Consider the following 16097-nt stretch of genomic DNA (forward strand, 5'->3'; position numbering starts at 1 on the left):
TTAGTTGCCTGTAGTTCTTTCTCTAGGGATGGGGCCCCTTGAGATTTCCTGGTTCCACTCAGCCTATCCATTGGTGCCCTTTAAAACCACGTTTCCTGTGTGTTCCCCTGGGAACCTAGTGCCAGGCACCTGGCTGGGCACAGCACTAGTCACTATAGAATTACTCCTGGACACCTGCAGGGCAAAACACAGCCAGGAAGTGCAGGTGAGGGAAGGTTGGGGAGGAAAGGGTAAAAACTCTGAGGGGAGGGGCGGGGCGGGACGGGGCGGGGCGGGGCGGGGCGAAGAGCTCTGTGCCCTTGATTAGAGCTGCTCCCTCAAGCTGATTGGAAGCTATTCTAAGAAACGTTGGTCCGGCAAGGGAGCCCAGCTTCAGGGAGGAAATAGGAGGGACACAGGAAGGGATAGGAAGGGACTAATGAAGGGATCGGTTCTGTGGGGAGCCCTTGGTGGTTAACACCTGGGACTTGTCCCAGTTCAGACTCTCATTCCTCAAAGAACCGGTTTCAGTTCCAGCCATGCTAGCTGCTGCGGGTTCCCTGGTGGCTGCTGTCTGGGCTGCGCTCCATCTCAGGACTCTGTTGCTGGCTGCTGTCACCTTTCTGTTTTTGGCTGACTACCTCAAAAATCGGCACCCCAAGAACTACCCACCGGGTCCGAGGGGTCTGCCCTTCGTGGGCAGCATTTTCCAGCTGGACTTTGAGAAGCCCCACCTCTCAATACAGCCGGTAGGATGGGCAAAGGGTGCCTAGCTCTGTCCTGATGTAATCGTGAGCTACAGGAACAGGGGACATCTAGGTACTAGGACAGACGACCAGGTTCAAAGGGTGGTGGTGACAACCTGCTATTCCAAACGAAAACCCTGTGTTCTCCTTTAAGAAATATGCTGTTCAATTTTCAAAAAGTTGGAGATAATTCTTATCCTTGTACTTTTGGGTTTTAATTTTTGTGGTAATTCTTTTATTGTCTGAGAACGCACTGTAAATGATTTTAATTCCTTTAACCTTCATTATTTAAGTCCAGGTGTATTGAAGGAGGCATGGTGATATATCTTGACAAAGAAGCCCTGCCAACTTGAGAAATGTGTTGGAAGGTGGTACCTCCACTTACTTGGTTAAAGTTCTTGTTGAGAAAAAAGAAGTATATTTTTCTCTTGACTGGAGTTTTCTACAAATATTAGTTCTCTCTTATTAATCCTTGTTTGGTCCTTCTACATCCTTGCTGACTGTTCCTCTACTGATTTTATCAACTCCAGAGAAAGATGCACTGGAATCCCCAGCTCTGCTGGGAGTCTGACTCTTTCCACTCAGTTCTGGAAGCTCTCCCCTATATTGGAAAGACTGTCATGCGCACTATGTACACATGTACGACTGTGGTTCTTCTTTCTGGTGAATGACCATCTTCCATGTAAAGTTCCTCTTTATCCACAGTATTTTCCTTGCTTAGATAGTGAATCCTCCAGCCATGTTTAATTATACCTGTCACTTCCCATTGCATGTGAAGAGTGAGCATGTCTTATTATTTATTGCTATTTAATGCTTTAAGCCCATAATTTATTCCCACCTCTGTTTTTTTTTTTCCCACTATCCCTTCCCTGTGTGTTTCTCAGACACTCTCCGAGTGGATGCCTTTCTGTTCATCTTCTCTCTCTTTACATCTCTTCTATTGTCCTCCCAGCATCTGTTCTGTGTTACTCATTACGCACACACAGCTCATGAGAGTTTGCTAACAGCATTTTCCATGTGAAGTGCAGCGACTACAAACATGGGGGAGCCCTCTCCCCTGTATGATGCACTGCCCCAGGTGCTGTCCCCACTCACTGAGACGCACATCCCACACTGCCCTGCTCTTCAGTGTCAGTGCAGCTGGGACTCGAAGGCACAGGAGTCTGTTGTCTTTGCCCCTTACTCGTCCTCCCATAGCTGTCTTTTCTCTGACCTTTCAAGCTCATCATTTCCTTTCTGACCTCAAGCACTTTCTTTCTTCATTCCCTCAGAGGAGGCTGTCACAGAAAGAAGCTTCTTAGCTGTGCCCTCCACATAATGTCTTTACCTCCTTCCTACACTGTCTTTACCCTGATTGTAGAACACTGGGTTGATTATCTGCTGCACTTAGCATTTTTAGATGTCCTCCCACTTCTTCCGGCCCTTTTGGTTTCCCTATAAGTAGCAAGACATTCTCTCTCTGCTTTCAAGAGATTTCTGTGTTTTGAATTTTCAGGCTGATATTGACAGTTTTGCTTTCACTTGTCGTTTTATGCCGTTGAGTTCTTCATGGTAGATCTGTATTTTGCCAAACTAGGAAGTTTCAACCATACTTCAAGAATTTTCTCTTTCCTGTTTTTTTTTTTGGGGGGGGGACATCTGTTTAATGAGGCACAGTTGTGATGCCTCTGGTGCTGGGTCTTCCTTTTTGCTGTCTGCTTTCTCTGTGCAGTACAGGGTGGACCTTCTTCTCACATTACTAGGCGCCTCTTCTAAAGCACAACCCCAATTTATAAATTGTTAGGATTATTTTATTATTGGCTCTGTTGACATATTTTTTATGACAATGAACCTAAGGTTTGTAGATTTGAAAATAGATACAGAAAATATCACCATTTTTCTCCCAAATCACACATATGGAAGAATAAGAACCCGGAGTCAAGCAGGTTATATACCTTCCAATTTAATGTCTTGAGGCCCAATGAATTATCTCCCTTAAAAAAGAAAAAAACAATAAACTCTTCAAACTTCTTGATTGAAATCAAGAGAGTCCACTTAATGCTTTTGGTGGTGAAACTTCTGAGCCTAAAACATACTTGCCTAAAAGGTCAGGCCTAAAAGCAGCCTTGTTTCCTTTCTAAGTTTTCTTAGAGAGCTTTCTAGCTTTCCCTCATCAAAAAGCTGACTGACTCTGGCAACAATAAAACCTGTTCTGACTTGCACGCTGCCTAGAATTGTGAACTTCTTGCAGTTGAGGACTTTTGAATTCCCTATCACTTGTCGTGACCTTTGGCTATGTGTCCTCTAATAAGACGTTTCTCCTAGAGGAAGTAACCTTTATGTTCCTGCGTGTACTTATTCTTCAGTCTTTGTATCTGTATGGTGTGATATCACAGGATGAGTATTTTAACCTTCACACTATATATATTTTGCTGACAACCTCACTATTTATGAATTGGTTCCAGTACTTTATCTTCATCTCAGTTTCTAGCAGGACTCTAGCAGATGTCGTCTTAGGCTGTGCATTGCACATTTTCTGCATTCTAAGGCTCTCTCAGGAAATGGTCAATGAGAGTGTTACTCTGAAGAGGAGTTAATGTACCAAGGAGTGTACACAGCTGTGCTTAAATGAGTTCATGTGCACAGCATTATAGTGAAGAGCAGATATACACTCTGAAATTTCAAGGAATACTCTAGTCTTCTATAAAGTCTTAAAGGTACTGCTACCAAACTTTGTTATGTCCATAGATTTATTTTATGTTTCCTTATTGAATAGAAAGTGATTTTTCAGCTTAAAAGAAATATATACAGTTTTGGTTAGGTTTAGTCCACTTAACAAAACCTAGACATGACCTGAGGAAGAGGGAACCTCAATTAAAGAGTTGTCTCCATCACCGTAGTGTGTGGGACATTTGATTTTGGTTGTTAATTAATATAGCAGAGTCCAGTCCACTGAGATGACATCATTCCTGCACTTGATGATAGAATATAACTTGTAAAAGTAAACCCTTTCTTCCCAAGTGGCTTTTCATCAGTGATTCATCACAACAGAAAGCACACGAGGACATGTACATACCGAAAAAGAAAAACAACATAACACAATTAAGCAGAAGAGACAAAGAACTACTTCTCTACAAACAAGACCACTAACACACTCTCTTATGTACCACCATGTACATACATTTACCCACTCAGAAATAATTTCATATCACTTGTTCATCTAGGTTTTGAGATTTTATCATAATAAAAATAAAGTTACAGTGCCACTGTTTATGGCAGTTCTCTGTTTCAGAACTTCTCTGCATTGAAGAACTTTCTGTAATAAACTCAGTAACAGGAAGAAGACAGCCAAAGCTCTAAAGCTCACTGGCCAGCCTGCCATGCCTTTTCAAAGGTAAGGAAATACACGGACCCAAACAAGCTAACAAGGTGGGCAGCTGCTGAAAATGATACCTGAGGTTGACCTCTAGCATACACACACACAAACACGCAAGTGTGCGCGCGCGCACACACACACACACACACTCCTAAAAGAAAAATGCTAAACTTTAACAAAGAATATGCAGTTTTTGTTCTTGTACCAATTAGGAAATCACACACATGCACTGACACACACACAGACACACACACACACACACACAGCTCACACCTCACTACACAGAGCTGTAAGGATTCATTCAGATGATCAGACCATCTCATATCCTGCTAATGGTGGTGGGAATTTTCCTCCTGAATGCCCCTTTTCTATTGCTTCTAAGGGGCTAATAGAACCAGTATGCCATTTGCTTTCATGGATCATTTATCTCATTAATCCATAGCTTCTACTTTCTCTTTATCCAAGACATGCATCCCACCCTACATTGTTCTACAACAATCCACTTAGAGATTTACTTCTACTATTAACTTTTCTGTCTCCTATTTCTTTTGTCACGTTTATATCTCTTATTTCAATCTATTGTTATTTTCAATTTTAACTCTTTTACCCCTCTGAGTCACCTTTAAGAAAATATACTTTTGGGGCTGGAGAGACGGCTCAGCCGTTAAGAGCATTGCCTGCTCTTCCAGAGGTCCCGAGTTCAATTCCCAGCAACCACATGGTGGCTCACAACCATCTGTAATGAGGTCTGGTGCCCTCTTCTGGCCTTCAGGCATACACACAGACAGAACATTGTATACATAATAAATAAATAAATATTTTAAAAAAAGAAAATACACTTTTGTTTTAATTTTTCAAATGGCTTACTTAATGTATAGTGAAACTGTGCCCTACCTGCCTTAAGACATATACCCAAGGGCCTTCTTGGTTATTTAATACATTATTACATTAATTGGCTGACAGACCTGGCATGGTTGAGAATTGTAAAGATCAGAATCTGCTCATCTTCATTCATTCCACAACAAGATAAAAGTTTTGAATCACTTGTGTTGAACTAGAAACATACATGGGCACAGAGCTGGAAAAGATGGAAAAAACATTGACCCTAGTGCCGAGTCTCAGATGCTGGATGCCGCTCCAATACAAGGAGGGAATCTATGTGGTACACATTGCTAATTATGATGCACTTAAGCCTTATTTTATAAGTTGTTCCCTAAACTTCATGATTGATATTGAAAGTTAGTCAATGAATTTAGTAAATAAATTTAGTCAACAAATTCTCATACACCCTAAATCTCACCCACACACTAATCAAGATGAATTTAGCTTTTTCCTCATTTGTACACATGTATTACTGGCATCTCTTAAAAGAAAAGGCATATACTTGTTCGCTCTGCCTTACGGACCAGACAAGTCAGATAATGCTAAAACCCAATGAAGTTAGCAAGGACTCGGATAAAGAACTAAGGAAGTACAGAGTCTAAGTAAGTGTCTATCTATAATATGGGTGCATAATCCTGGAATCAGATCAAATCATTATGTTTGTTTGACATGACTCACAAAGATTCAAGGTTCTGTGACTAATAGGATAGGGCACAAGTAAATGAAGGTAAGAGTAGGGAAGGAGACCACAGATTGTACCCTCCTGTTTGGTACTACTGACAAGACTCAGGATGACAAAAGGAGAGGTGGGTCAACTAAGGACTGATTTGAGAACACACAGGAAGAAGAATCTTTGGAAATGATCACATACTCTCATCAAACTTTGCAAAACCTTATGTCTTCTGCATCTTCATGGGTGTTCTCATTCTCTCCAACTTCCTCTTCTTGCTCCCCTAAACTCTGTCACTAATACCTTCATGCCTGGTCCCCATCCCAACTGCCTCTAAAACCCCAAGTCTCATAGAAATTCAAAGGTATTAATTTTCTACAGATGTATATAACATCTGGCAGCGCCCCTCTACCAGGCAAGAGACTTTTTTTAAAGCTACATTACTTCATTTGCAATTTATTTCCTCTTTAGAAAGATGATGAAAATTCTAACTGTGGTAGAACAGTTACAAAGAATAAAGTAAAGCATAAAGCATACTGAGTACCCACTCCGTGAGGGCAGCTATCTGGACCTGATGGGTTATTTTCTTGGCTCTCACCATACGTTTGTATCCCCAGGCATTTGAACACAGAGCTCATTTATTTCTCAGAGATGTAGTCGATGGTTGGGTGCCTGGAACTAAACAAAGTGCTTCTCACAATATCATTCTCATTCTTCCCCACAGAACTCTGCAGGGGGTAGGGAAGTAATTTTTACCCTTTCATAGTGGTAGTCTGAGACTTGGAAAAGAACACCTGCCCTAAGAGCCCTGTTATTAATCCATAGACCCTACATGCTTGCATCATCCCAGACCTTCACAGATGTCTCCACTTCTATCCTCAGCTCTTTATTGTACAGTTCATATCCAGCAAGGTTAGGGGAAGGCAGGGTCACCTTTGCCTAAATAGATGCTAGATATTGTGATTAACTAGGATTTCATGGTTGCTATATCTGCCTAGTACACATGCATTTCAATCTTTCTCTGGACTGATGGCCTTTTTTCTCTGCCTCACTGAGTGTCAAAATTTTTAACTTCCAACCTTTAATATCTTTGAAAGACTTGCATCTTTATGAGTTAGTCTAGGGACAAGTTGATGTTCATTTGGTTCATGTTGGATAGATATATGAATGAAATACTTAAGAGAAATTTTCTAATCCTGAAATTGTTTGAAGTTTGGTGAAAAAGAAAGAAATCAGGAACATTTCTATCACACCAAGGTACCTCTTCCATATACAAATAACAGAGTTCCCTTAGTGTCTGTCCAATTTGTCACACATGTACATCCCATGTTAAGCATGTTGATGAGTGTGGGACATTATTTTCTGATTAAACCATTTCTTCTATGAGGATGTCCACAAAACTGCCCCAACATCAAGTTTATAAGCACCTTCCTTGACCTTTGTCAGGTCAAATGTGTCACATGTTCTCTTTTCATAAGATTTCAGGGTGCTGTCGATCAGTGATTTTGCTTCTTCATTGAAACTTATATCCTCATGTTTTTCTCTAGGTAGACATTGAAGGTGCATAGTCAGTCCATGAGACTTATATTAATGAACTTTTATATAATATAATAAAACTTTTTCCTAATTTGAATTTAAGTTTAGTGCAGTTAAGGAAACCACAACTTCAGAAATATTTCCACAGACAATGGCACATCTCCCCACTCACAGAAACCTCTCAACATGAATCCCATTAGCTACACACTTGCCTGCCATCCTTGGAAACCCAGACACAGGCACACTTAACTATAACTCTTGTTATATTTTTCAGTTTGTGAAGAAATATGGGAACATTTTTAGCCTGAATCTTGGTGATGTAAATTCAGTAATGATAACTGGACTCCCCTTAATCAAAGAAGTCTTTACTCACATGGAAGAAAACATTTTGAAACGCCCTATCACTCGTACCCGAGAACGTATCTCTAGTAACAATGGTAAGTTTATTGAGCAACATGGTGTGTGCATTATAGTGATTCTGATATGTTAAGCATAGCTGTATCTAACTTTCCAACATAGCCATAAACAATTCTACCATAATTTATTATATTTAAAGGAAGCAGAATGTCACATTTCCTGAATGAAAGTACCCATCAGAGTACTAAACAGTGTCATCTCATTTCAAGAGATTAGAAATAACCACATCTTGAATTAGCTAATTATAAATGTGTTGGTGAGAAGGAACCCTAGCATCCAGCCACAGCCAGACACACTGTGTTCTTACTTCCCTTTTCCCTCGCCAACCCTCTGTCCCAAGAAAACTGGAGTAATTCAGCCCCATCCTGCTGCTGCTCTTCTTGTTTCTGCCTTCTCATACTCCATTATTAAAGCCATGCAACACAGAACTCTCCAGCCTTCTAGACAGGGTTAGACGAGTACAGCACGAACACTCAAGATCACCATTATATCAGGTTGTATGCTCCAAAATTGAAAGCAGAACTTCAAGTGTATTGACCTGCCAAATTGTCAGTTTTAGACATTTCCTAATTTCTCCTTCAGGTAATGAATCATTAATTGTACATAATAAACTGTGTTATCTGTTATAGGAAACACAGAGCTAGGCACACGTTATTCATAGTGCACATAATAGATAAAATCTCCATCTTTATATAACATATACTCCATCAAATACAATATGCTGAGCCATTAGCTAATTAAATCACACAGAACTACAAGGTTAAGGGTAAAAGATATTTATCAGAAGTATCAAACTTGTACTAAACTTAGGAAAAACCTGTAAGAGGAGATTCCCACATCACCTCCCCTTTTCTGTTTAAATAAAAAAGGTTTTAACTTTAACATAGTAAAATTACATACAACAAAACAGTTATCAAGTAAGAATTACAGTTACAATATTTCTATTTACTTTATCTTTTTTAAATAAATCTTTATTTATTACATATACAGTGTTCTGCTTGCATGTATACTTGCAGGCCAGAAGAAGGCACCAGATCTCATTACAGATGATTGTGAGCCACCCTGTGGTTGCTGGGAATTGAACTCAGGACCTCTAGAAGAGCAGTCAGTGCTCTTAACCTCTGAGCCATCTCTCCAGCCCCCTTTACTTTATCTTTTATCATAACAAGGAAAACTATTTTTCTACTCCATCAAAGACTCCATAAGGATATACTATTACCTAAGTAAACAAGAAGTGCGTTGTAAGCAACTTTCAAAACTCTAGAAATGAAAGAGACATCTCACTGCCTGGGTAGTCACCCAGAGTTCTTCTATACCATTGGGGAATCCATCTTCAGCCTACAGGCCTATAGTATCCAGCAGAATTTTCCGTGAAGCAGGAAAATTCAAAGACAGGTCTGCCTATATTAGCAATTTTCCAGTCACTTTCTTCTGTATACTGCAGAATATCTTGCATGTAGCAGGAACTCCAAAGGATCGTCTCACCTTTAGGCAAGCTCATCAGTTATTTCTCTGTGGATCCTTCATTTCTAGTTCATCTAACAACTCCATAAGGAGCCTCTTCAATGCCCATCTTCTTCTTGAAGTAGATTGATGCTGCCAGGAGCATATGTGTCTCACTGTCATGAAAAGTCCTAAATTTTTAAAACACTTAGATGCCATATTCTGAAGATCTTTGAAAGATTTGAAGAATACCTAACTAAATGAAATATATCCCTATATATCAAAACCTAATTAACATGACTACAAGTTTGACTATTATAGATGAGTACCTATTAACTTATACTTCTTAATTATAGATTACATTTTAAATGAAATGCACAAACACAATACCTNNNATATAACAAAATTAATCTTAAATTTGTATCAATAAACCAAAATCCATACCAATACAAATTATTCATATCTATATCATATCCCCCTTTAAATGTAAACAAACATTTATAGACAATATTTAGGAATATGGGCCTAGTTTTCTTCATATTACTTCCTACTGTTTTGGGGAGCTGTTAATCAGGTCTTTCATGGTGTATCTTATGGGCTAAGTTCATTTCAGTCAGCAGTTGGATGAAGTATTTTCTTTGTGGGAGTGTTAACAACAACCTATCAGGGGATCTTGTTCCATGAAACCATATTGGTCTGGAAGCAATCCACAAGTTCTCATCTTCTTTGGAAACAAGATAATTTTACCAAAGCCAATTTGAAAGTTATGATACCTTTATATGCTGTTTTAGCTTAACAGCCCATACAATGAAATGTCTCTCTGTACTTAACTCCTTCACAGTCAAAAAAATCAAAGAAAATACGATAATATAAATAATCCAGACTCTCTGTGTATAGTCCATCTTTACGTGGCTTATCTTTTTTTATTCCCTTTAATCTATTACTGCCTGTATTCTATCGCTTGAAGACTTTGTTTTAAGTTTTTAAAAAAGAACCATTTACTTTTTTATGACTCTCTGTACTCCTTTGCTTTTGTCTCCCAAGCCTATGTACATTTATCCAACACTGCGACTCATTTATAGGTGTTTATTTTATCTGAATTTGTCTTTATTGCATATCTATAACTACTTTCTGAACAGAAGCACTTCTTAAAATTCTAAACACTTATTAATATAAGCTGCAACCTTGCTAGGTTAAATACTATACTCCCTGCTTGCCCTGCCCAGTCCAGCATGGCGGAGCCGCTTGAGCCTCTGAGAGCCAAGCACACCACCCCAATTTCAGACACACAGCCAGTGTATGTCACCATTAATTAAGTTGCAGAAGTCTGCTCACAAACCCCATCCAAATGCTTTGTATCCTACAAGAGCCAGAGGTCATACTGAAAGCATAGCCCAGAAAGCTGGCATTTTAAAATGGCCACAGCTTTTTTTCCTGCTATGGCTGAATCAGGAAAATCTCTCTTAAAGGATCCATGCCTCTGCTTGCTTCTAGCAAACAGAGCCCATCCAAGAAAGTGCTGATAGCAAACCAGAGAGTTTAACTCTGTTCTTTTGTGTCCAGAATTAATTTTTAAGCTTTCTCCGGTTTTTATGTGAATGTAGTTACCCACATTGGCACACCAATTGTAGGAGGATGGAGTGCTTGTTTGTCCCGGCCACCTAGAATTTAAATAATCACACAGAAACTGTATTAATTAGATCACTTGGTTGGCCCATTAGCTTTAGCTTCTTATTGGCCAATCCTTACATCTTACTTTAACCCATTTCCATTAACCTGTATATCACTATGAGGTTGTGGCCTACCAGCAAAGTTTCAGCACATCTACCTCTGGCCACAGATCCATGGTGTCTCCTGACTCTGCCCTTCTTTCTCCCAGAATTCAGTCCAGTTCTCCCTGCCCACCTAAGTTCAGCTGTATCAACAAGCCAAAGCAGTTTCTTTATTCATTAATTATAATCAAAGCATACAAAGGAGATTCTCATGTCAGAGCTGATGATTTCTTTAACGTTAAGGAATTCACTTGCACATGTCATTGCATGTGCCATGAATTAGGTGGTAGATGCTAAACAGACCAGAATGTTTGTCTCCTGTTCTTTCTCTGTGGAATACTGATGCTTCTTATCTTATTGATTAATTATTTATATTTAAAGCTTGTATTGAATAGGAATTCTCTTATAGAGCCTTTTATACCTCTTTAATTTATGTGCCTTGTGTTATCCTTTAGTTCATTCCTGTTATTCAACTTAACACAACTAAGTAGATTTTTGTGTCAGCTTAGAACCAAGGTGATATGAATTTGAATCCCTGAGTGTTAAACAACTGTGTTCGCTTGGAAAGTTTTGTTATGTATTCTTCCATTCTTTGCAGCAATGGGAATGGACCTATTGCTAGTTGGTAATAAACATGCAGAGACCTTAAAGAGTAGATTACACAATATATAAGAAATACCAGTGTGTGATTTTGCCGATCACCAGGATGTTAGCCATCATGCTTTTTGCTTTGGGGTATTCTCTCTAGACAGTTACCAAATCCCTTATTGGCCCTTCTTTTTTCCATTGCACATATGTCATAGAGTTCAGGAGGTAATGTTAGACCAGAATTTCAGTGTAATAATGCTGAATGTCTTCTTTTCAGGATTGGTCTTCTCCAGTGGCCAGACATGGAAGGAGCAAAGAAGGTTTGCTCTGATGACCCTGAGGAACTTTGGGTTGGGAAAGAAGAGCTTAGAGCAGCGTATGCAGGAGGAAGCCCAATACCTTGTGGAGGCCATAAAAGAGGAGAAAGGTGGGCATTCCACATGGCAGGTGTGGGAGGCTGTTAGAGACTATGGCCCTCTCATTCGTTGAACACATTCTTCCTAAATGTTTACGTGCTTGCTCTGGTCACTGTGCTGTGCTTTGAACTGAGGATTAGGCAGTAAACTTGTAGCCATGACCATGAGCTGGGAGTCCTGCAGGTAAGCACACAGATGGTCATTAGACACACTGCTGCACCTAAGGCCTGGTCATCAGTTGAGCCTCCCAGTATTAGCAGAGTCCCTGAAGCATGTCAGTCTTTATGTAGTATGCTCTGACCAGAGCCTCTTCCATGGTTTTCTGCAATGTGTATTCCTCTATCATATCAAATTAATTCAGTATAGGAAATAGAAACAAATGAATAACTTTGAAGGACTCATCCCTCCCTCTTTCCACCCCCAGGACAGCCTTTTAACCCTCACTTCAGCATCAACAATGCAGTTTCCAATATCATTTGCTCTGTCACTTTTGGGGAGCGCTTTGAGTACCATGACAGTCAGTTTCAGGAGATGCTGAGGCTACTGGATGAGTCCACGTGTTTGGAGGCATCAATGACGTGCCAGGTAAGCACTCTTCTTTGTGTATCTGCCAAAAGTATTACAAGTGTCATTTTATAGCTGATAACATTTGAAATATTGAATTTGATCCAAATATCTTTCAAGTCCACCTTCTGACTTTGATCTTTTGTTGATTATAAGAATCTTAATATATACAAAACATTTCTATCATTTATTTGAACTATTTTGATATTTATATTGGTCTATAGACATGCCTACAGGAATGCTGATATCATTTAGAGAATGGAAATAATATTATTTACTTGGACTTTCTTTTTTTCCCTGCTACTACTCTCTTCCTACGTTAGTCACCTTCAAAAGGAACTTTCTAGCATATTTACTTGTATTGAAATTCTTCTTTGTACCCTGTTCCTTGTTATCTGTAGACCAGAAGTACACTGAATGTGTTGTTGTTTTTATCTACAGTTAGATAAATGAGTTGTTCTAGTTTTAGGAGTTATGAATAATAGTTTTATATCAGTGTCCATTTGGCGAATCCATTTGTCTTATATTTGCATCTGAACATATAATATAACTAAATATTTAGAAGTGCACTATCCCCATACCCATCGACATGATGCAATCAGTCTAAAAACCAGAAAATATACACATTTGAGGTTCAAATGACACCTCCAGCAGTGGCCAATTTTCCATGTCTACTCCTTATAGCCACTTGAATACTTCACATATCTGTCAGCCATGCTCATGACTCTTTAAGACACTTGTATGTTGGCATTAACCACAAGGGCTTGATGTTATCTAAATGGTTTTCCTTCTGCTAAGCCTGCTGCAGTAGCCCATCACTACCTTTGTGTATACACATTGGAGAATGTGTGTGCAGATGTTTGTGTATTTTTCCACATTTTCAAGATATTGTACTTTGTTACATGTGTGGGTGCATACAAGTCAGAGAACAACTTTGAGGAATATATTCTCTGCTTCCATTATGTGTATATCACAAATGTAAAAGTGTGTGTGTGTATATACCTTTTTGTTTGCAATTGTCATGATTTATTAATTGTTGCCCGCATGCAATGTCTTTATTGCTTATGACTCTTTGGATTTAAAGTCTGTTTTAACTCAGATATGAGAATTACCATGTCATCTTGTTCAACTTCTGTTTGTTTTAGAAATTATTTTCTTCTCTTTGATTCTTAATTTGTGGTGATCTTACCTGTAAGGTGTGTTTCCTAGAAACAACACGAACTTTGATCTAGGTTTTAAATTTGGTCAGCTAGTCTGTGTCTCTTTTTAGCTTGTTGGAGTCACTTACATTCAACATATTATTAAATCATATAACTACTGTGGTTTTATTGTTTTTCTTCTTAGTTAGATCATTTTGACTTTACTTTCTTCCCTATTACTACTAAGGATTACTTGTTGTCTGTGTTAGACATGATGGATGTTTCCCTAGTTCTCATTTTCTCAACCATTCATCTTATGAAATTTATATTTTTTCTGTGTTCTCATAAGTGGCATTCTTTTTACTCTGTGTATAATACTCCTTCAAACACCTTCAGTATTGTTGGATTAGTGCTCCTGAATTGCTCTGATTTTCACTTTTCCTAAAATATTCATGTTTTTCCATTAATTTTAAATGATAGCAATTCTGGATACGGGGTCCATGTTTGACAATTACTTTCAGAGCATAAGCTGTGTCATCTCATGTTTTCTTGGCTTGGAGATTGATGATATAAAATTTAATACTCTAATTTTTATGACTTTGCACATAAGTTAATATTTTTTTCCTTACAGCTTTTGTATTTTTTGACATATTTAACAAATCACAGAGGTGCTTTCCTCTGGAGTATTTATTTTAAAGGTCTAAATACCACTTGTCTTTGAAAATCTATTTCTGTCTCTATATTTGGGGAAAATGTCTGCTATAAATTCATTGAAATTATTCTCTATGCACTTATTTTTTTATCCCAGATCTTTGTTTTCTTATCTGTGACCCTGCAATCCTGTGGCAGCTGAGGTCCAGTTTCTGATTGTGTCTCTGAGTTCTTAGACATTATACTCATGCCCATTATTCCCTAATGGAATGAATGAAGCGTGTCCTCAACATTGGGCTCCATTCCTGACAGATAGTCTTCTGCATAGTTTAGTCTGTTGGTGATGGATTTTAGTGTGTTATTGACTCATTGAGCTATTTATTTTCACCATTTCCATTTTTTTAAAAGCAAAACCTCAGCTTCTTGCTGGACATGTCTTCCATTTTGTTGATCTTTTCAATTGATTTGCTGATTTTCTCATCCACTTTGCTGTTTTTTTTTTCTTTCTAGTGTTGACTTTCTTCCCCAGGTCCTTTATTGTATTCATCTGCTTTCTTATAGCCTCCAAGCCACTGATGATATTTTGTAGAAAACTTTTCAGCTTTTATTGTACTTGTTTCAGTACCTGTGAATACATTAATTCAGGAGTTCATGATTTTTAGTGGCATTCAACCCACTTGTATTTACATATTTCTTGTGTTTCTGTGCCACACTCTGTGTTCTCTTGGACACTCTTCTGGAGTGTGTGCAGATAGCAGTTGTGGATGTTTTGACTTTATTATATTTTGGGTTCATAATGCTTCCAGAGAGAATGAATCTGAAGCACAGAATCTGGTCCTTCAAAAGCTCATTTTTCTCTTGAAGACTTTCTGTTCCTATGCATGGATTCTCCATAATGTACCCCAAAGTGGATTTATTTTTACTCGTCTCCATTTCTGTTTCCTCCTCAACTTCAGGGCTGCCCTCACTAATAACTGAGAAATTAGTTGGCATGACTTACATGTATGAAAACAGGCATAAAGAATGAGATCAGTTGCATTTATTTCCTACCCTATTTTGTATTCTGTGTTTTAGCTCTTGGTCATTGTAGTCCAAACCCAGCAGCTCCATTATTTTGCTTCCAGTACACAGAGTCAGGGAAGTCAGGGGAGTCCAGGAAGTACCAGGCTCCCTTCTAGGTGTGTGTATCAAGGGGAAAATATCTTAGAAGGGAATTAAAGGTGGAAGAGAGTGATAATAAACATTCTCGGAATGACTGCTTACGTCAGACACTTTGATGGACAGCTGCAAAAGTTTACTAATTTTTCACTATGATCTTTTACATATAAAATGCTGCAATATGGTGTCTGCAAGTAGGCACAGAGATGTCTAAGAAAAGATAGACAGTAGTCCACCACACATCTGTGGAATGCTTTGAGTATCTCATGACTTTCAGTGTTTGAATACAGGGAGACCCCATTAGCACACTGTGCATTTTCCATACTATTAACATTGTTATTCTCATTATTATATCTGCTACAATTCATTATAACCAGAAGGAAACAGAGGTATAAGTCACACCCATGTCTGTCTCATTTTAAATGTTGTTGATTTTACATTTTGTTATGCACTACAAATTTTATAGAAACATCAATCACAATTAGCTTTAATTCAGTAAAGATTGCAGTCTTACCATATGGGGTTTAAACCATGGTGGGGTAATCAGAATGTGCAGTTACTTGTACAATATATGTTACTGGTAATTTCCCAGAGAGAAAATAAGTCATGATAGAGAAATAGAAAGATGAAAAAAGTGCCTGTTATTTTAATCAGGTAAGGGATCTGTAAGGAGACTTGAGCGATGATTTCATGAAGTGGGGGACAGGGCTATAACTCCTTCAGCAACATTTTCTTTTTATTTATTTATTTATTTATTTATTTATTTATTTATTTATTTATT

General features: G+C 38.5%; 1 protein-coding gene across 1 annotated transcript in view; it reads left to right on the forward strand.

Annotated features, from left to right (window-relative positions):
* Positions 1 to 323: 323 nt before the first annotated feature.
* Positions 324 to 16097, forward strand: part of LOC126498047 (cytochrome P450 2J4) — a 29085-nt gene continuing 13311 nt past the window's right edge. Inside the window, exons 1-4 of the mRNA XM_050136397.1 lie at positions 324 to 728; positions 7443 to 7605; positions 11666 to 11815; positions 12229 to 12389. Coding sequence (XP_049992354.1) covers positions 519 to 728; positions 7443 to 7605; positions 11666 to 11815; positions 12229 to 12389 — 684 coding nt within the window. The 5' untranslated portion in view covers positions 324 to 518. The remainder of the gene's footprint in view (positions 729 to 7442; positions 7606 to 11665; positions 11816 to 12228; positions 12390 to 16097) is intronic.

This window comes from Alexandromys fortis, unplaced genomic scaffold, assembly GCF_014885135.2.
Source record: "Alexandromys fortis isolate MF-2015 unplaced genomic scaffold, M_Fortis_MF-2015_v1.1 scaffold_13, whole genome shotgun sequence".
NCBI classification, from domain to species: Eukaryota; Metazoa; Chordata; class Mammalia; order Rodentia; family Cricetidae; genus Alexandromys; species Alexandromys fortis.